We start from the raw sequence: 22,468 nt of genomic DNA, 5'->3' as shown, positions 1-22,468 counted from the left end.
TGGATCAGGTTGCTAATTGGTTTTCAGTAGTAGATAACTAATACCTGAAAGGTTTCTGCTTTAGTATTATTATGTATAAATTAAAGCAATTTTCATTATCCTTTGGCAACATTTTATTGGTTTTAGAGGTTGTAGATTCATTGCAAATTTACAGTTAAAACAACAAAATATTGCAGTTGTTTTGAAAGGGGAGGGGATGAGTCAAGAGAGTCAAGAGTCATGGATGAGGGATGTGTTGTGGGGGGGGGGGGGGTTGGAGATGAAAAAACGGAGTAAAACCGCAAGGTGCTTTAAAACCCGAGTTTTTTAAAAAACAGGCCTTTCCTGTGGAATGAAATCACTGACTTTGGGGGGGGGGGGGGGGAAAAAAAAATAAAACCACGTAAAGTTTTTTAAATGTAGTGAATGAAAGCGTCTACCATTGGGGAAGGTAGTAAAACCCTTCAGTGTGTGTGTTTTAAGCTTTGCCGGGGGAATAGGTGAAAAACGGAGTAAAAAGGTGCTTTAAAATGCCAAAGATTTTTTTTTTAAAAAGTAAACGAATAAAAGCAAAGCCTGAACCCAATCTCAGTTGTTAATCTTAACACAGATTAATTGATCAATAGCTTTCCTGTGGAATGAAATCACTCAACCGTTGGGGGGGGGGGGGGGGGGGCTGTGAATAATTTTAGGGGGGGGGGGGGGGTGGAAGGGGCTGACACTAGAGAGCAGCTTGAGAGCCCATTTGCATTGTGGTCATCATTGGAAAGTCCTGGGAAAAGGTTGTGTGTGAGAACTGGTTTTTGCCGAAAGTAGTAAAACCCTTCAAATTTTAAGCTTTCCTCTGGATATACACATTTAGAATGTCAATATTTTTTTCTACAAATCGAATGGAGCAAAACAATTGAGATCTTTCTGAATAGCATTTGCATTCACATTTTTGTAGTTTACTATATTACATTGTAGGGTAAGGAAATGCTATATCTTGCATTTATATGCAAGAATCGTGCTGACTGCCCAAATTTATATAATCTTGGTGAAGTGTTTATTAATTGCATTTCACTGGGTTTCTAAAGATATTTTCCCAGGATAGTAAAATGTCCCAGTTTAATGGATCCTTAAGTACATTTGGGAGATGGAGGTTAAGGCAAAGGTGTTTAAAATGAGCATGCTATGTGAATCAGAACCAAAACTATGCTGAACTAGTAATTTGCATATGTTCTTGAAAAACATAACTTTACAGCCGACTTTGCCAAAGGTACGCCAGGTTCTACTTTTCAAATTCCAATTTGAATGTTCAAATTTAAAACCTTTTAAAATCTTTATAAAACCTGGTATTTCAATATAATTTGGATTGAAGGATTTTCAGTTTTGGGTGGTTTAGAACAGTGTACAAACCATATGCAGATATTCCTATTAAAATTTGCATTGTTTTTGCACATGTATATTGAATAAGCCAAACTATTGGGGATTTTTCAATTCGGTGTTTTCAATTGAACAATTAAGAATTGCATAAGCATATTGGTTGTCATTTTGTTGCAAAGGTGTAAAGAACCTTTTTAAAAAAAAAATGGATTTTGAACAAGTAACAATGGCCACAATTTCAATATTGGTCACCTGCTGGCAGGATGTTGTTAAGCTGGAACGAGTACAGAGAAGATTTACGAGGATCTTTACCAGGACTTGAGGACCTGAGTTTGAGAAGGCTGGGACTTTATATCCTGGAGCACATGAGGAAGAAGGGTGATCTTACAACATATAAGATCACGAGGGGAATAGATTGGGAATACAATGTCCATCTGTATAATGGAATGACCTCTCAATGAGGACATCGGCTGGTCTGGAACACCTCATCCTGGGTGCAGATGTGGCGTAGATGGAGGAATTGGGAGTAGGGGGTAGGGTCCTTACAGGAAGCAGGGTGGGAAGAAGTGTAGTCCAGTTAGCTGTGAGAATCAGTAGGTTTGTAATAGATGTTGGACTGTAGTCTGATTTGACCTGAGAGTTACGGAGGGAATATATGCTGATCCTTTTAGAAAAAGCCCAATTTTCATTGTAGTATAATGGAATAGAATTGTATTGAATTTGTAAACTGTATGGGATCTTCAATATTGTACGTGGATTGGCAGTAACAGAATCAGTCACAGTAAACTAGATTGAACTTTTGGCAGAATGGAACTAGGGAATAGTTTTCAGGTGAAAAACATTTGACCAGGTTATTTAGATACTTAATGTCCCTTGATTGTTGGACTGTTCTGCCATGGCATTCTTTTAAGAATTCCATTGCATTTTAACATTGCTTTGCATCATTAACAAATTATCTTTGGTATGAAAACTGCCAAGTTTTACTTCTGCCACTTGGTCTGAATTCTCCACCATGAGTGCTGCAAAATTGGCAGCTTAGGAACCAGCAGAACTAGTTTTTTTAAATGTCCTTGTTTTCCTAACTCTCTCCTCGCTCCTTTGCAGATGTCCTATTGGTGTGGTTTTTTGATTTGTCACCTGGCTTCTGGATGAGAATTTCCAGCCAGACGTATTCTTTATCGAAATTCAGCCAGTGCAATGAGCGACACAATAGTATTGCCCAGATTTTCACTTCCTCCTGATGTTTGCACCAAGTCTCATTAGAATCTTTACAGATTTAATATTATCTATCCTACGGAAGCTTTCATTAATTCAACCACCGCTGGGTGGTATTCACCAGCAGCATTCTTATAGGTTGTAATTTCCGTCGCTTCTCTTTTTCACTTTCTAATTACTTTACTAAATATCTTATCTATCTTTACTAATGCACATTTTTCTTGGAGATATCTCTGGGGAATAGGGGAAAAGGGGATCGGGCTCGCTCACCCACCCAGCATTTAAAGGAAATATTTCAAGTAATATGTTAACCATATAACCATATAACAATTACAGCACGGAAACAGGCCATCTCGGCCCTACAAGTCCGTGCCGAACAATTTTTTTTCCCCCTTAGTCCCACCTGCCTGCACTCATACCATAACCCTCCAATCCCTTCTCATCCATATGCCTATCCAATTTATTTTTAAATGATACCAATGAACCTGTACTCCACCACTTCCACTGGAAGCTCATTCCACACCGCTACCACTCTCTGAGTAAAGAAGTTCCCCCTCATGTTACCCCTAAACCTCTGTCCCTTAATTCTGAAGTCATGTCCTCTTGTTTGAATCTTCCCTATTCTCAAAGGGAAAATCTTGTCCACATCAACTCGGTCTATCCCTCTCATCATTTTAAAGACCTCTATCAAGTCCCCCCTTAACCTTTGCGCTCCAGAGAATAAAGACCTAACTTATTCAACCTATCTCTGTAACTTAGTTGTTGAAACCCAGGCAACATTCTAGTAAATCTCCTCTGTACTCTCTCTATTTTGTTGACATCCTTCCTATAATTGGGCGACCAAAATTGTAGGATGGATGTCAACAAATTAGAGAGAGTACAGAGGAGATTGGACCATTTAAATCAAAAGAGACCATGTAAGCTTTAAAATGCAAGATGTCTCTAGGAATATAGCAGGAGTTACATTTTGTAGTTGGAATGTTAGGGGCGTTAATGAGCCAATTAAAAGGGGTAAAGTATTAGCCCATTTAAAATCTATTAATACTGATATAATATTTCTTCAGGAGACGCATCTCAAAAATGGAGCTCACAAGAGGCTGAAGGGTAGGTGGATTGGTCAATTATATCACTCTACGTTTTCTTCCAAAGCACGAGGAACAGCAATTCTAATTCGCAAAGGTATACCATTCAAACATAAATCCACTATAGCTGATAAGGAAGGCAGGTACATTATAATATCCGGGGAATTGTATTCAACTCCATTGACTATGGTGAATATTTATGCTCCTAATTTCGATAATTCCCAATTTTTTAATAAAATATTTAATTCAATTTCAGATTCTGGTCAGCAGAATTTGATAATTGGGGGAGATTTAAATTGTGTATTAGATCAATACTTGGATAAATCTTCACCAAAGAAAAAGTACTTCAAAATCGAGTGAAATGTTAAACATCTGTATAAACAACACAAACATAAGAGACATATGGAGGATTGCCAATCCGTCTGGAATGAGAATACTCTTTTTATTCAGGTGTTCATAAAATTTATACATAAATTGACTATTTCTTGGTTGATGCCAAACTTATCCCTTTTACCTACAACCCAATTATCATTTCGGATCACTGTCCTCTCACTTTTTCAGTAAAATTGGAAGGAATGTATAATAAACAACCGTTTTGGAGATTTAACCCACAAATACTAACTGAGGCGAGTTGTTGTGACTATCTGAAGCAACAGATGAAAACATTTTTTGAGACAAACGACACCCCCGGTATTTCTCCATCTTTGCTGTGGGAAACTTTTAAAGCCTATGTTAGAGGCTGTATTATCGCATATCAAGCTTTTCAAAACAAGAAAAATAAGACTGAACAATTGGAATTAGTAAAACAGATAAAACAGTTGGACCTAGAAAACGCGGCTGACCCAACCATTGCAAAACATAGTAAGATAGCTGCATTAAAATTTAAATTAAACCAGATTCTCTCTGCAAAAATTATTAGGGTATTTCAATGTACAAAACAAAAACATTTTTTGAATTTGGTGATAAACCACACAAGCTACTAGCACGTCAACTCCGCAAATTAGAGAATGACCGTACAATACACAAAATTAGATCAGAAAAAAGAAGATCTGCTTACATTGCCTAAAGATATTAATGAAAGATTCTTACAATTCTCCCAAACACTATATTCATCAAAAACAACAGTCGATCCTGCAAAGATGAAAAGTTTTCTTGAGAATTGCAATCGTCCATTCCTTAATGAGGAGGAACAGGATGAATTAGGCACAGAGATAGCAACAAAATACGTCGTGGAGACTATTAAATCATTGAAAAGTGGAAAACCCCCTGGCCCGGATGGGTTTAGTAACAAATTTTATTAAAAAATGTAATGATTTAATTTCTCCAAGCTTACAAACCCTTTAATTTCAAGCATTTAAAGAACAGACTTTACCACAAACTCTTGCTGAATCAACTATTACATTAATTCCAAAAAAAGATTAAAAATCTCGAGGAGCCTGGATCCTATAGGGCAATAGCCCTTTTAAATACGGATCAGAAGGTACTAGCTAAGACTCTGGCTCGTAGATTAAGCGTAGTTATTGGTAAACTAATACATCCAGATCAAACTGGGTTTATACCAGTTAAACTGAGTTATTTTGTCAATCTAAAGTCAACTTGACTCAAACGCTTGTAGCTGTTGAAATCGATTCTTTATTCAGCTGAGACTAGTCTCTGAACCTTCCAACACAGAGCTGATGCTCTGGGGCGGGTCCAGAGAGGAGTAACTTTAATAGAACTCAATGTCAATTATATAGTTATTAGACATTTCAGATACAGAGCGTATGACAAGCTAGTAACCAATCATCTGAGTCCTTATGGTGATTTACAGCATCAGTCACATGATCCCCCTTCCCTGGCCTCACAACCTTCGTTTGCCTGTGGTATAACTTTGCTTATTTTATTTCAACACAGCAAAACCCCAGTAGGCTCAATTATCAAAGACCACTCCTCAAAATATAAGATACATATGTAATACAATGATCACACAAGTCATACACACATTCCATACCAAGAAGAAAGATATTTCTATAAATCTAAACAAAGTCTAATGTTTACATTCCTACTAAGGCAATACATTTTATAAATTGTTTCACTACAATTTTACACAGTTTACAATACTATTACATATGTATTTAAAAAATGTATTATATGAGTTTGCTGAATTTACAGTTTCTAAGTTCAAAACCCCCAATCTCCCAACTGTAAATCTATCAACTTAATTAATAAGTGTTTGGTGCAAGGATACAACTCAATTCTAATTTGTAGCCCCTTTCCTGCTATCTGGAAGCTGGAATTTCCAATCTCATGTACAAGGCAGAACACAAGGGAGATTTACAACTCAAACCATTACATCAGAATTACATCTGCTTCTTCAACCTTTTATAAATATATCCATCAATCTATTTATTTTCCTCTCCACGCAACTACTCCCCTTCATATACATCCTACCCCTTATCTCAATCTCATTATAATTTAACTTAGCCAAAGCTAAATTAGGGTCTATTATCTCTCAGCCTTGAATTCTGTCTCAAACTCAGCTTAACCCTCACAGCTCAAGAATGTGCCGTAGAGAAAGAGCAGTTGACCTCAGGCCTAAGAAGAGGCCCCTATTCAGCTATCCATTCTTCATCACAAAGTCATATCAAATACAATTTCCTCCAGCATTATAATTGCCCCAAAGCAATAAACTAAGCTATGCACGTTCAGGTTCAGGTCTCCATATTTTGATTCAGCTGTTCCCTGTGTGTATGTTTCATTGTACTTTATTTCATTAGGAGACATATTTCTGAAAACCTTAAGCTTTTCTTTTGCTAATTACCTAGCTTATAAAAAAAAGTCACTATCCGAGCGGTTCTATTATATACTATTTCCTCATACCTAAACGACACTTGTTTTATAATTTGAGACGTTTGTTTAACATAATATATTCGCAGAGAATGCCAAATGAGGATCTAACAATTATTTCTCTCAATGCAGAAAAATCTTTCGACCAAGTGGAATGGTCTTATCTTTTCACAGTGTTGAAAAAATTTCAATTGGGAGAAAACTTTACTTTATGGGTGAAGCTCTTATACACTAATCCGACAGCTAGAATACTGACAAATTGAATGCTTTCACCTAAATTTTATTTATCTAGGGGTAACAGACAAGGATGTGCTCTTTCTTCAATGTTATTTACTCAAGCCATAGAACCTCTTGCCGAGAGTATCAGGTCCCATTCAGGCATTTATGGATATAATACCAAATATACCACCAATAAAATCACGTTGTATTCTAATGATGTACTTTTATACATTACTAATCCCCAAGTTAGTATTCCAAATGTTCTAAACATTAAAGACCCATTTGGTTCTTTTTCTGGATACAGAATAAATTGGAATAAAAGTGAAATCATGCCAATAAATCAACAAGACCCTTCTCAACTCCAACAATTTCCTTTCAGAATCGGTACTGAAAAGTTCAGATATCTTGGAATTTACGTGATTAGAAAGTATTCCTTTTTGTTTAAAATAAACTTCCCACCATTAACCACTAAACTGTACAGGGCCTACATCCCAATTTTGGAAAAACACAGTCCTTAAGGTCCTTGAAAACGTTGGTAGAGGGTGAAATGCCATAAAGAGGGGATCTTCCTTCCGCAACTAATTGACATATTTATTTCCCAATCACGATACCGAGTCTTGCATGAGAATAATATCCCCAAAAGCTTTAAAAAAAATGTGATTCTATTGTCACTGCAACTTTAGCTTTGGGACTACAAAACCCATACGGAGATACACAAAAGACATTTGTGCAAATCCCCAAAGAAAATGGGAGGATTAGCTCCGGCCACCCCCCTAATTTTCTTGCAGAGGGAGGGGGCAAGGAATTTACTTACTGGGCAACTAATATTAAAAAATATCCAACTCCAGAGGAACCGGGTTTGAGGGGGCGCAGCTCGGGTGTGGGCGAACTGCCACATGTCGCCAACGCTTCCTCTGGAGTAAATTGGGAGACACAGCGGCTTTTGAAATGGGAGAGTTCTGGAAGATTGTACACCTCTCCTACACTTGTCTCCCGCACTAAGAATCATTCGCAGAGAATATAGGCTCGATCCTCCTATCTGCAAGAAAAATACATTTGAATAAGTCAACGGGATGAGCAAAATCCTATACCATTACATCTACGCTAAAAATACTATCCGAAAAATCTGGAAACAGCTTTCGGAAATTCAGTACTATCCTGGAAAACAGCTGAAAAGTCTTTGAGAAATATGTCTCTCCTTCCTATTGCAAATAATCCTTCGTTTAAAAACCGTCTACTTTAGATATATGGTGTTTGTTCAATGGAAGAACCTGGGAATCAATATTGTGGGAGACCTCAATAAGAAGGGAACTCTCTCTTCTTTTTAAGAACTACAGGAGAAATATCACTTGAATGCCAATCATTTTTTTAGATACCTTCAAATCCGAGATTATGTGAAAACATACACAACAATGTCCTCTTATGGGTCCAGATATATTAAACGATTGTTTGAATAGACATGCCGATACAACTACGTTGATATCTTACATTTATAACACTCTTCTAAACTTTGACACCCTACCCTCTGAGATTTATAGGCGAGCATGGGAAGACGAGCTGGGTTCACCCATTTCGAAAGATATATGGGAGGAAAACCTACTATACATACACTACTGTTCTTTAAATGCTAGGCATTGCCTGATACAATTTAAAGTCTTGCATAGGTTATACTACTCAAGACCAAATTGAACAAGATCTTCCCAACTGTCTCTCCTCTCTGTGATAAATGTCAATTCCAAGAAGCCACCCTAACTCATTCTTTTGTATCCTGTATAAAAATACAAAACTTCTGGACGGGAATATTTAATATCATTTCTAAAACATTTAAAACTCAATTGGAGTCAGATTCAAAATTAATAATATTAGGAATGTCAGAGGGCTGCCCTAATTTAACGATATCCCAAAGACGCTTCCTTGACTATGGTTTAATCACTGCGTAAAAACATACTTAAATTTTGGAAAAAGATAACAGTCCCCACAGTGAAGATATGGATCATGGAAAAGACCGAGACATTATAGAAAAAATAAGGCTTGTCTTGACTGACAAACCAGATCAATTTTCCAAAATATGGTCTCCTTTTATTGAATTTCTTCAACAACATAATGGTTGAACACAAATTCAAAACTGACGCTAGGGTCGGGTGAGCGGGCGTAGGGAAGGGTAGTGGGATATATCTCCGCTTCTTTCACTTCTTCGTTAGTTCTGAGGTTTTTCTTTTTCCTCTTTCGTGTCTTTTTCGAAATTCTTTCCTGTGCTGACCAGTGATCACCTCGTGCACTTGCACTATCCTACATACTTGGGACAATTTACAATCTTACTGAAGCCAATTAACTTACAAACCTGTACATCTTTGGGAGTGTGGGAGGAAACCAGAGTACCTGGAGAAAACATACGCGGTCACAGGGAGAAGATCCAAACTCCTTATAGCACCCGTAGTCAGGATCGAACCTGGATCTCTGGTACTGTAAGACAGTAGCTCTACCACTGTACCGCCTAGACAGTTTGCAGATTGCCCACAGATTAAATTGATACATTAATGTTGATAGACATGATTGACTGTATTCTCTCAGGTGCATCTATGTCAGTATTAGCAAACATTACCCTCAGTATTTTTAATAAAACATTGCAAACGTCAGAATGTTGTTGTTTGTAGTGAATTGAACAGACCTATTGTTAAACTCTCTTATTAATTCCAAGACCATTTAAAATAAACAGTAAAATGTACAACACAATAAACTCCAGCTATTCATGTCGTCCACTTGGATCATGGTTATAATCTGAGATAAAAGGGACCTTGTGACCCAAGATGGGTTTAAAATTCAGCATACTGCTAATGGTACTTGATATTTCTATTCTTCTCGATCCCATTGTCTATCATTCCTTTATTTGATTTGTGTTTAATCCATGTTTTTCAATCTTGTAGAAATATCTGCAGCTGGGCTTTCACATGCAAAAATACAGAATGTAAAATTGGAGTTTTTATTCAAATAAGTCTGTTGAACATTGGCAGAGAGCTGCCTACATTGTGAGTGATTAAAGGAGCTTTTTTGCTTTCAGATGCAAGTAAAATTCAACACATCTGTACCTAAAGAAGTACTGGTGCCTTTAATGTCCTCGGAAAATAAAAAATAAAATCTGTTCCAACAGAAGTAATTGAAGACAAAATCTAACATCCAACAGCAGCCTCCAGAAACTGTAAAGAAACACATTAAGTGCAAATCCTATGGCAGAATTGCCAAGTTTATATTTATTATTGTCACATATACTGAGGGACAGTGAAAAGCTTTGCTTTGCAAGCTGTTTTAACATATCAAATATCTTAGTACTTTGCAGATATCCAAGAGTTTTCCTTCAAATCAGATTTTAACTTTTTTTAAATTCTTTTTGGAAACAATTAGGCATGTTCTAGCTCAATTCAATGACCTGCTGAAAAGGACATTGTCCTCTGAGAGTTGTTAGTTTGAGTAGAGGGTAGGGGATTCTAAAGATTTACTGCTCTGTGAATTTCTTCTCAATTCTGGTCAATCCTTTTAGTTTTGAGGCCTTGATCACTGGCTCCAGATACTCCAGCTAGGGCAGATGTCCAGATTGTTTAATCCTTGGGCAAATATTCCATATTTCCATTAGATTCCTTTGTTGTTCTGAACTGTGGAGCATAAACCCATTCTGCTTAATCTCTCCTCTGAGAACAATTCATCTCTGGAAGCCATCTGGTGAATCTTCGCTATGTTAGACCAGAACAGAACATGATAAAGGAAAGATTTAGAATGAAACATCTCATCTCTCTTGTACTGAAATCTTCTTACAATAGGGGCTAATGTTTAATTTGCCTTTCTAATTGCTTGCTGTATTGGCACATTAACTCTGTGTCATGTACAAGGGCAAACAGGTCCAATTGAACATCAGTCCCTTGCCATTTGTAAAATAAATCTTTTGCTTTTCTAATATTTTATTTCTGTCAAAGTGGATGATCTTGCATTTGACTACGTTACATTCCTTATCCCGTGTCCTTGTCTATTCTTTTAACCTGCCAATATCCCCCAAACGAGGATGACTTGTTTCCATTCGTTTTCCAAGCAGTGGAAATTGCCTGTGCCTGAATTCTTTTAATGTGGGGTGACTATTGTGCATCCATCTACCACAACAGGCTTGAGAAATCTTGAGTCTTGCTGTAATAACAAGATGATGCAAAACTATTGAAACCTAGTTCTACTGCATCCACAACACAAAGACACTTCTGCATTTTTTTTTTGCATTGCTTCTCCTCGGCAACTCTTCCCAACAACTCTCCCTTCTCCTACAGATCCTGCCTCAAAGTCTCACCTGATCCTGTGCCCCATTCACTTGGTCCCTCTAGCACTGCTCATTTCTCTTTCATCCTTCACCTCCTTTGCACTTGTTCCCTGGGTGCTCAACCCACTGAATCTGTGATGGATTTTAGAGCCATCCCACAGATTCTGTTCGCCATTACCTCCCTCTATTGCCTCGCATGCCTGTAAATTCCATTCTGTCTCTCTTACCACCCACCTCCACTTGTTGAAATGTACAACATACCAACTTGCACATTTTATTGGAATATGGGAGGAAGCCAGAGGACCTGGAAGAATCTTTGGGTTTACAGAATGTTTACACTCCAGTCAGACACAGTACCCTCCATAATGTTTGGGACAAAGACCCGTCATTTATTTATTCGCCTCTGTACTCCACAATTTGAGATTTGTAATAGAAAAAAAAACACATGTGGTTAAAATACACATTGTCAGATTTTAATAAAGGCCATTTTTATACATTTTGGTTTCACCATGTAGAAATTACAGCAGTGTTTATACATAGTCCCCATTTCAGGGCACCGTAATGTTTGGGACACAGCAGTGTCATGTAAATGAAAGTAGTCATGTTTAGTATTTTGTTGCATATCCTTTGCATGCAATGACTGCTTGAAGTCTGATTCATTGTCATCACCAGTTGCTGGGTGTCTTCTCTGGTGATGCTCTGCCAGGTCTATATTGCAGCCATCTTTAGCTTATGCTTGTTTTGGGGGCTACTCCCCTTCAGTTTTCTCTTCATCCTATAAAAGGCATTCCCAGTTGGGTTCAGATCGGGTGATTGACTTGGCCACTCAAGAATTGACCATTTTTTAGCTTTGGAAAAACTCCTTTGTTGCTTTAGCAGTATGTTTGGGATCATTGTCTTGATGTAGAATGAACTGCCGGCCAATGAGTTTTGAGGCATTTGTTTGAACGAGCAAATAGGATGTGTGCATACACCTCAGAATTCATTATGCTACTACCATCAGCAGTTGTATCATCAATGAAGATAAGTGAGCCAGTACCTTCAGCAGCCATACATGCACAGGCCGTAACACCCCCACCACCGTGTTTCACAGATGAGGTGGTATTCTTTGGATCTTGGGCAGTTCTGTCTCTCCCCCATACTTTGCTCTTGCCATCACTCTGATATAAGTTGATCTTTGTCTCATCTGTCCACAAGACCTTTTTCCAGAATTGTGGTTGCTCTTTTAAGTACTTCTTGGCAAACTGTAACCAATGGTCATTGACAAATTCACACCTGACTCCTGAAGAGTGTTTCTGATCTGTCAGACAGTTGTTTGGGGATTTTTCTTTATTGTAGAGAGAATTCTTCTGTCATTAGCTTTGGAGGTCTTCCTTGGCTTGCCATTCCCTTTGTGATTAGTAAGCTCACCAGTGCTCTCTTTCTTTTTAATGATGTTCCAAACAGTTGATTTATAAGCCTACGGTTTGGCTGATGTCTCTTTAACAGTTTTATTCTTATTTCTCAGTCTCATAATGGCTTATTTGACTTTCATTGGCACAACTTTGGTCCCCATGTTGATCAACAGCAATAAACGTTTCCAAAGGTGATGGAAAGGCTGGAGGAAAGGCTAGGTGCTGAGAGCTCTCTTATACCTGCATTAAGGAGGCATTTAAACACACCTGAGCAATTACAAACACCTGTGAAGCCATGTGTCCCAAACATAATGGTGCCCTGAAATGGGGGGGGACTATGTATAAACACAGCTGTAATTTCTACATGGTGAAACCAAAATGTATAAAAATGGCCTTTATTACAATCTGACAATGTGCCCTTTAACCATATGTGGATTTTTTTTTTCTCTATTACAGATCTCAAATTGTGGAGTACAGTGGCAAATAAATAAATGATGGGTCAACAGGACACTGTAGCACAAGTTCAGAATTGAGCTTCAGTTACTGGGCTACTTTGTTGCACAACTTTGCTGTCTAAATTAAATTGAATATAATTTTATTTAAGCCCTCTCAACCTTAGTGCAGAAACAAAAGTTAAATTGAATTTCTTTTTACCCCAGGTTTGCCTTAACAGGTTTGCCTAATGTTCATAGAATTTGGTGCTTTGGGCAGTAGTTGAGCAATGCTCTGTATGACAATTACATCATGCCTTTTAATTTGTTGCTGTTACAGGTCTACAAGAGGCTATCATTGCAGCTGCCTATTCTCGAATCGGCAAGAAAGTTCTTCATGTTGACAGGTGAGCAATTATGATCTTTCATCATGTGTCCAAATCAATTATCAGAGTCTGTCCCTAGTTGATGAAAAATCCATCTTTCAATTCTAGAATCTTTTGTTCTCAAAAATTATTTTATTTCAGCAAAGAATAGGTAATAATAAAAGAAAAGAAGGCAAATCATAACTTTGTTATTGCTTATTTTTTAAAGTAACTTGCAGAGACATTTGTTTAAATTACCAAATAATTGTATTGATTTTATTTCAGCAAATGGACCAGGTCTTGGGTTTAAATGCCCTTTAAGTACATTTTACTTGGTCCTGACTGGCGACAGCTTGGCAAACTGCTAAATTGGGTACAAATTGTTAAATTGCTGGAAATCACAAATCGAAATAACTTCTGATTTTCGGCTTTATGGAAGATTTTTTATAACGGCTGGCGCAGTTTTTCTAAATGACCTCCAGAGACGGTGGCAATGTAATTTAAATTAGCAAGAAGTAGCTAAATGTGTATTGATTATTAAAATTAATTTCATACTGCGAGATAATCTTAGTAGGAGAGGTGTACTGACTGTGTGGGCAGAACTTTGGAAGTGATTGAGCATCAAGCAATCCGCTCCCCGATGGGCCGCTACGGCGACACAAGTGGCAGTTCGCCCACAGCACAGCTGCGCCCCCTCATCCGCAACCCGGGTTCCTCTATGCTCTTGGGTAAATCGATAATCACATTTGCCAACAGACTTGCTGTTGGATATTGCACCTTAGTTTTACTGGGTTATACTTGGTCCTGACTGGCGGCAGCTTGGCAAACTGCTAATTCAGTGTTCTTTACAAATTACGTTTATCTTGTACGTGTATGCATTGATATATACTGATGTGCCATGTACTTGTGTGCACCGATATGCTCATATCAGAAACATATAAGCATGCATTCATTTATTTGGCATCCTGCCTTCTATGGTGGATTTGGGATCTTTTGTGATTGGTGTTTCTCTTTTGCTAATTGGATTGAAGAATATTGCAAAGTCTGAACCAGGAGTATTAGCTTGAACAATTAAAATTCACCATGAAATCAAGTACAGAATGGCAAAAATGGGAAGATTGGATAAAGAGTGAGGACTGGATGGGAAAAGGGAACAAATATGTTGTATTTGAGAGTCCACACTTGAAACAATTTAATTTCCAATGTCAAAGATACTTTGACACAAATTAATACTTGGCTATCCAACATAAAAAAATCAACAAGTAAATGGACAAACATTCATATTTTCTGGCAAGGTTTATTAAAAATCATAATATATTAGCTTCACACACTATCCATTCCAATACCAAGACTTAATAAGATGCTGTTAGTAAGCTGCTTTTGGAGAAGCAACCTGAACAGTAACTTGCTGGCTTTATTTAGCTGCACATATGGTTGCAAGATGCTGCTGCAAGTTTACACTTTAATAATGATAAATCAGAAAGACATAGTTTTAATGACCGGTTATGGAAAGCTCACCAGCCTGACATGCTAGAGGAGCAGAGGTTTTATTTTTCATTTTGAAATTAGCAATATTTAAATTTTTAATTTTGGCTCCATCAAAACATTAGTGACGGGTTACTTTGTGCAATTAACGGTTTATAAAAACAACGACATAGTCCTGTGTGTGCAGCACAACAAGTTTGTGTTTGTGGTCACTTAAAAAAAAAAAAAAAAATCCTATATATTACTCAATAGTGCCACTGCTTCAGTTTGGTTTTAAGCCAGTGGTTCTTAGTACTGTCCCTCCATCCTGTTAGAAGCAAGCAGGCCCCTACCATTTTTGAATGTACTGGTAACAACTATAGTTTGGTCTCCATAATAGTCGGCTTGCGAAATTAGTCTCCAGAGGGCCGGCGTATAGATAGAAGTTCATATACAACAGCAGTGGAATTTAATTTCAAGTCATCAATTTTGGAATTAAAACGCTAGCATCAGCGGGGGTGATCATGAAAGTCGCTTTTGTGAAATCTGGTTCACTAATGTTGTACATACAGGAAATCTCTATCTCTTCGTTGGTCCATAACTATTCTACATTGTATATACTGTTTCCAAATATTCTTCCCTTACTATACATTTTATTAATCAAGACTAGGTTGTGATCTGCTTGTGGTGGAAATAAGTTAGATAAGCAAGTTCTTTAGTACAAACCATCATTTACCGTAACATGTGATTCGAATGTGGATGACGTGATTGGTCTCTGAAAAGATCTTTTGGGCAGTTTGCATAAATGTCAGTTTTGTCAGCAGTGTTTAAACAATATGAACAAATAAAAAAATCAAGATGATTTTACTGATATGTCAGAAGTAGTATCTTCTACCTCATGATTAATAAACTTTTCTCAATCCCATGCAGAAATAACTATTATGGAGGAGACTGGGCCAGTTTTAGCTTTTCTGGATTGCTATCCTGGATTGAAGAATGCAGAGTGAGTTTTTTTTTTTAGCAGTTTGCATGAGAATGGGTTTTTAGTGGGCTTGATCATGCTTGACCAGGGCAGCTGACTAGAATCACCACGAGCTGTCTGCTTTCCCTTAGATGGTGTTCAATAAACTGGAGTGCAATAGCGAGGCCTCGACAGCATTTGGCCTTTGGATAGTAAAGTGTGGCGTGCAACCTCCAAAATAGTAATGAGAACTGGTAAAGCCAACAGCAGAGCTTTTTCAGACATAAACATAACTTTACTAATTATGTTTTTGAGATTCAGGGGAATTTATAGGCTATTTAAAAAAAAAATAGATTAACATGAAAAGATTATTCTAAGTAATTTTAAAGCATGGCTTATGAAGACAAACTCTATAGAAACTAGGGCATTATGTTAAACTGGCACAGAACTCAAGGAATGATGGTCTAGCACATTATGAATATCTAGTCACCTGCACTGCACTGGTCATTTCACAGTGTACATAATATTCAAGCATGCTATTTAAAAGGCTGATTCATGGTGATGCCAGTCACACCATTTGGCAAAACTTGGCACACTGCGGGACAAAATAGTATCTTAGTATATTTTTAAAATTATTTTACTTGAGCTAGAATGTTGGGCTCTAGGTATCGATATACTTTATGCACAGTTTAAATTTGATGACCTGTTGTCTATGCATAGGAAATGGTTGTCAGTTGATTTTTTAAAATTTGCACTGCTAGAGAATAGCAGTTATCTGAGGTGCTTTTATTGAAATTTGAATTTTAAAAATTGCATTTTTCTTTTCCACTTTGCTTATCCATTTCCTCTTCTCTGCAGAATATGCTTTTAAATCCTGGTTAGTCATAAATTCAATTGCTCCTCTTGAACTTGCTAGTAAGTTGTCATGTAGCCCAGTGGCACTGTTTCATGGTTCAGCTATGAACTTTGGAGCTAGATGGAACATTTCTGCAGGCAGATATGCATGATTCACTGTAGCTTAGTGAAAGTAGGGATAAAATTCATATGTTTCACTTTGCCCTTGTAATTTGTATGTCCATAAAGATCCCTAGAAACTTTGGTACCTCTTTTATCATGCTAAAGGAGGAAGAAAATGGACATTACCACAGAGCTAATCTTGTTATTATCCTTGTGGAGATTCTTGGTTTCAACTCTGCAGCAAATGAGGAGAAACAGCAGCAAATAAGGATTACTAATTACTAATAAAGATAGAAATTTCAAAGTGCCTGCTCCAAAGATGGTTGAGAAGCAGTTGCACAGAAGTGCTTTCTGGTTGCAAGTCCTGTCACATGGGAAGTTGTGATTGTACAATGATGCGCTGAAAAAGCAGACAGTGGGTTATGCTATGCTCGGTTTCTTTACTGAGTATATTAAAACATTTCAACATTGGGGAAAAAAAAGATTCCAATATATGATTTGAAGTGAAAAAATAATTTTAAAAGCAAGTGCTTAATTTCAATTGTTTGAATTGCTTTAAATCATTTACAAATACTTCCAAACTTTATTCCTAATAGCTGTTCTCCTCCATTGAGATCACAAGGAAGAGAATGCCCTGCCAAGGTTCTCTGAATGTATTCCTCAGTAATCACTACAGGTTCGTTCTGTGTTGGACTCTGACTCTCTTGTCAGAGTACAATCAGGAAATTGTTGGAAGTTTTGCCTTTTCATACCATGTCCTTTAACCTCTTTCAGAGCTAGGCAAATTTCTTAGTTTAAAATTTTGAAGTCCATAATACACAAGGTTAGATTTTACAGTGCCATTTCTAAACTGAAATTACTTTATATCTGTTTTTAAGCCATTGGTTACAAGGCCTTTTAGATCCTCATTTTTTCTTAACTCCATTTAATGGGAATTTTGAGTCAAACTACATTCAGCAGCTTGCACTTCCTCTTCTAATTTTAACTTATTGCATATCCTTTGCTTCGTAAGATTTCTGTTTGTAATGCTACAAGGGACACTAATTTCCTTCATTTTTGTTCATTATTCTTCTGTTTTTATCCCCGTGCATAAAATTAATTTGGAGCAATGTTAACTCTGTTCCAATTAGATGCTTTGTTATTGCCCACAATCTAAAGTATTAGTACGTAGTTCCGTCAACAAGATGGTGAAGAAGGTGTTTGGTCTTCATCCGTCAGGGCATTGAGTATAGAAGTTGGGACATAATGTGGTAGTTGTACAAAACATTGGTCACCCTGTAATAGGAAAGATACCATTAAGCTGGAAAGAGTGTGGAAAGGATATGTGAGGTTATTCCATACAACTGAGTTATAGCGAGAGGTTGGGCTAGTTCCTCTGTGGAACGCAGGAGGCTGAGGGGTGATCTTTTAGAGGTGTACAAAATCACGAGGGGAATAGATGGAGTAAATGCACAGTCTATTTTCCAATCTAGGGGAATCAGGAACTAGATCACGTGGTTTACGTTGAGGGGGGTAAAGATTTGATAGGAACCTGATGGGAATTCTGATTAGAGAACAACTTCTATAAGAAACCTGACAGGAATTTTAAGTTGAAAATGGCAATTTTGGCAAGTTCAGTGAATTGAAATGCAAAGTTCATCAAAATTGCATTGCCCAATTTATTATTTATTTAAAAAATATTTTTATTAGAAGTGATGAGCAATAATATACTACATGAATAACATATTCCATTTCATGTACAACTTCTTAATTTAAATTTAATAGTAGAAAAAAAAGATAAGAAAAGCACGAAATATAGAGAGAATATTATATAGCTCGAAAAAGAAAAGAAGAAGGTGATGTGCACTAAGCAAAAAGAAAAAGAATAGGAGAGAAAAAAAAAAAGAGAAAGAAATTGAAAGGGATATGCCTCCTTTATATCTTTATCCACCTCCTACCCGGTTCAGAAACGCATTGCCTAATTTTTAGTCATGCAGATTCATCTCCAGATAAGTATGTATTAATATTAATTATATTTTGATGTAAAAAGGACTTTGTACTTTAACTTCTTCCACCTTTGGCAAGCTACCTATTTTAACTTGTCATGTATTTGTCAATGCTTAAATTCCTTTCACATGACTTTTATTATTTGTCAGGGACAATCCACCAGCAATGCAGGAGCTAACTGGAAAGACAAGATCCTGGAAGGAGAAGATGCCATTCAACTTGACCAAATAGAAAAGACCATTGAGAATGTGGAAGTCTTCTGCTTTGCAAGGTGTGTCTTTTGAGAAGATTTTTCATTGAATTTCATGTCAGCATTGTTTTTGTACTTATTCATATAAAACAAATAATAAGCTAGAATTTGTTTTGGCGTTTGGCTTTTTTTTTAGCGTTATTCTTCAGTCCTCTATACAAACATACAGAAGTGAAATGGAGACATGCTCCTCAATCTTCTTATGGGCATTCTTTATGATTGCATCAATGTGTTGGGTCCAGGACAGATCTTCAGAGATATTCACACCTAGGAATTTGAAGTTTTGACTCTCCACCACCATCCCATCAATGAAGACCACCTTCTTCCAACGACAACAGTTGGTTCCTTGGTTTTACTGACATTGAGATTAATGTGGTTGTTATGGTAGTTAACCATTTGGTCAGTCAATCAATCTCCCTCCCATACTCTGACTCATCATCTGTAATTCATCCAACAAAGGTGTTGTTCATGAATTTGAAGATTGGAGTTGGAACTGTGTCCGGCTACACATTCATGAGTATAGAGTGGATAGAGGAGGGGGCTGAGCATGCAGCCTTGAGGTTCTCCTGTGCTGATGGTTATCGAGGAGGAAGGGTTGTTGCCAATTAGTACTAATTGTGGTTTGTTGATGAGGAAGTCAACGATCCAGTAGCAAAGGGATTTGCAGAGACTCTGTTCCCTGCTTGGTAATCAGTTTGGGGGGGGATGATTGTTGAATGCTGAGCTGTGTTCTATGAACAATCGCCTGACGTATGTTTTTATTGTACAAGTGGTCCAATGGAGAGCCAGTGTGATCACATCCTCTGACGCAATTGTAATGGGTCCAGGTTCTTGTTGAGGTAGGAGCTGACACGCGCCATAACCAAACTAGCAAACCGATCCCGCTGTCCTGTTCTTGAATATGGCCTTACAGATTTGATGTGCTACAACCTACCACCAGGTGCCTAATAAAATGCTTCATGTGCTCTGCCTCCACCCCATTTTCAAGCACTGTCACCAGTTCACATTTTTTCAACTATCCTCTGATTTTTGTTTTCATTTTATGGCTTCGGGTATAAATGTCTGACAGGATTTAGACCCTTCCCCTTATAAATGTTGCACATTTCCATTACATCTTCCTTGAACTTCTGTATTTTCACATTGACATGGTTTTGATTTGATTTTTTTGAAAAGGCTGTCAGATATTTAAGTGGTACTAGACCAATGAGACCACGTTGCACCGTCACACACACACACACACACCCCTTGATATTATATTAAAATTATTCATTTGCTCCTTTTACCCCACCCCCCGCCCTACCCACTCGCGCATAGCCCCGAACTCGCAGGCGCGGCTGGAGAGGGAGGGGGGTAGAGAGATCGAGGGCAGAGGCAGGCAGAGGGCAGAAAAGGGGGCAGGGGACAGAGGAGCAGGGGCAGAGGCGGCGCAGTGGGTAGAGGCAGCGGGCAGAAGGAGAAGACAGAGGCAGAGAGCGGCAGCAACCTCCCCATCATGCACCAACATGAGGACCCCGGGGAGCGAACGCGTGAGCATCGACCAAAGGACTGCGAGTTGGCCCACCGCAGTCTTCAGCCATGATCATTGGTCTTCAGTCGATTGCCCGATTTCATCTCCGGCTGCGTCTTTTGAATAACGGGGGGGGGGGGGGGGGGGGAGGAGAGGTGGAGGAGGGTTGACGTCACTCGCAGCGTGAGGAAGAAGGAACGCAGACCCATTGTGACGTCAACAGCGAAAGACAGTTGTTTTTAAATTCAAAGTTTTGTCAGATTTCTGAACATTTTCATTAATAACTCGAGAAATAAGGCATGACATTTTAAGATAATGCGATTTTGGACTCCAGGGGAAAAATGTCTACCGGAATATGTAAAGATTTTACCATTACCGTGTCGTTGCACACACACACACACACACACACACACACTTTTTTAAGTATAGAGATGTGTACATTAGTTTTAGTATAACTATTGGCAGCACATTGTATAAAAATGTAATTTACACTAAAGTTCTGTTTTCCTTCTGGCTACAGCTTGGGTGTTGAAAGGTTGGTTCCGTTGGTATTTTAAAGTCATTTGGGTTGTGCAGAGTAAATTTGTGCCCTTGATGGCTCGGTTGCATACTTCGTTACAAACTAGTATGGCTAATTCTGGGGAAGTGGGCTTGTGCAAATGAGTGAGGACAGTGATTGAGAAACAGCAATTGCAGGAGTTCCTAATGTAACAATGGAGAAAAGGAGTGTTGGTTTCCAGCACTGTTAGCTGCACTCTGGTGATGCCAATGGCACAACTATTATCCAATTTGGCTTTTGTACCTATTCAGTGCTTGTGTGGCAATGGAATCAAAGTACATATACCCTGGTGCCTGTTTGAAACGTGTTTATTTTGGATGCTGTACATGTTAAGAAGCGTTCAAATGAAAATTCTAGGAGTATAATTGCAGCCCTTAATGTGTGATACGCAGTAATCGGACATCATTGTCAGTAATACTTCAGATGGCCTTCGACATTGACAATGACTTCTGCTGAGACCTTTGCAACTATAATCTGTACTGGGCTAGTTTGTTTTTTTTACACAGGGTGGTGGTTCTATAATGTGTTGCCAATAGTGGTGGCGGTGAAAAATACAATAGTGGCATTTATGAGGTTTTTGATAGGCACATAGATATAGAAGGATGTGGATCATGTGAGGACAGATGAGATTAGTTTAGCATGGTAGTGTATTCTGCATAATTGTGGGCTGAAGGGCCTGTCCCTGTACTGCATGTTATATTAAACAATGTAACATTCAGTCAGAATTTCTAGCTTGCAGTAACAATAATAACGTGGTAGCTATTAAAAATCCTGTGGGGAGAAAAATCACATTGTTATTGTGAGTCTGAAATACTCTTGTCCCTAACTCCTATTTCCCCATTGACAATTGTTTTTTGAATGCGCTTTTCTATAACTCGAGGTTTCTTGGGAGCATTGTTTTTGTAGAACTACCTGTACTCAAAGGGATTTATTACAATGCATAAGTCTTGCATTCTGGGTATTGGTTTATCCACGTGCAATTTATCAATATTAGGTTATTGCACTTGGTTACTGTGCCAACTGATGGATTGTTAATCTGGGAGGATCCATTAATAGTGTTTGGAAATTGATTTTTTTTTTAATGGGTGTAGATCCTTAATTGAAGAGACCTTTAATGGTGAATAAGATAGTTCTGAAATCATACCTGACAGATTTTGGCTGGCTGACTTCTGAAGCATGCAGGACTCATCAGATCCAGCATTCTCCAAAGAGGTCAGCCTGCTTTGCTGACTTTGGGTCTGGCTGTCACATACCTGTTCTTGTAGTCCTTGCAAGAGATGAATGAGTGGAAATCGTTATTGTGGCCTCTTGGATGATTGTGGAATAACCATGGACTGAATATGAATGTAGTGGGATAAATGGAATGATGGATGAAAAAACACAGTGCTGGAGCGAACTGCACCCGTGCAGAACTTTATCTGACAATAGTAACTCAGCGGGTCAGACAGCATCTCTGAAGCACATAGGTAACGTTTTGGGTCAGAACACTTCAGACTGATTTGGGGGTTGGGGAGAGAGAGAGGAAAGCTGTAGGAGAGGAAGCAGGACAAAGCCATGACAAGTGATGGGTAGATACAAGTGATGGGTGGGAGAGGTTTGATGGGCATATTGTCA

The 22,468-nt window shown here is 38.1% G+C and overlaps 1 protein-coding gene across 2 annotated transcripts in view; it reads left to right on the top strand.

The window, feature by feature from the left end:
* The window catches only part of chm (CHM Rab escort protein), an 83,204-nt gene that overhangs the window by 6,128 nt on the left and 54,608 nt on the right, over nt 1–22,468 (top strand). Inside the window, exons 1-4 of one of the 2 annotated variants that reach the window (XM_055643880.1) lie at nt 3,474–3,663; nt 13,146–13,212; nt 15,565–15,637; nt 18,688–18,809. In XM_055643880.1, the coding sequence (XP_055499855.1) occupies nt 3,489–3,663; nt 13,146–13,212; nt 15,565–15,637; nt 18,688–18,809 (437 nt within the window). In that variant the 5' untranslated portion in view covers nt 3,474–3,488. Of the gene's footprint in view, nt 1–3,473; nt 3,664–13,145; nt 13,213–15,564; nt 15,638–18,687; nt 18,810–22,468 lie in introns of those variants that run through there. The other variant, XM_055643881.1, reaches the window with a different exon arrangement.

Source organism: Leucoraja erinacea, chromosome 12, assembly GCF_028641065.1.
Source record: "Leucoraja erinacea ecotype New England chromosome 12, Leri_hhj_1, whole genome shotgun sequence".
Taxonomy (NCBI): Eukaryota; Metazoa; Chordata; class Chondrichthyes; order Rajiformes; family Rajidae; genus Leucoraja; species Leucoraja erinaceus.
The sequence above is the reverse complement of the archived record's forward strand: the minus strand, read 5'-3'. Positions and strand labels throughout refer to the sequence as shown.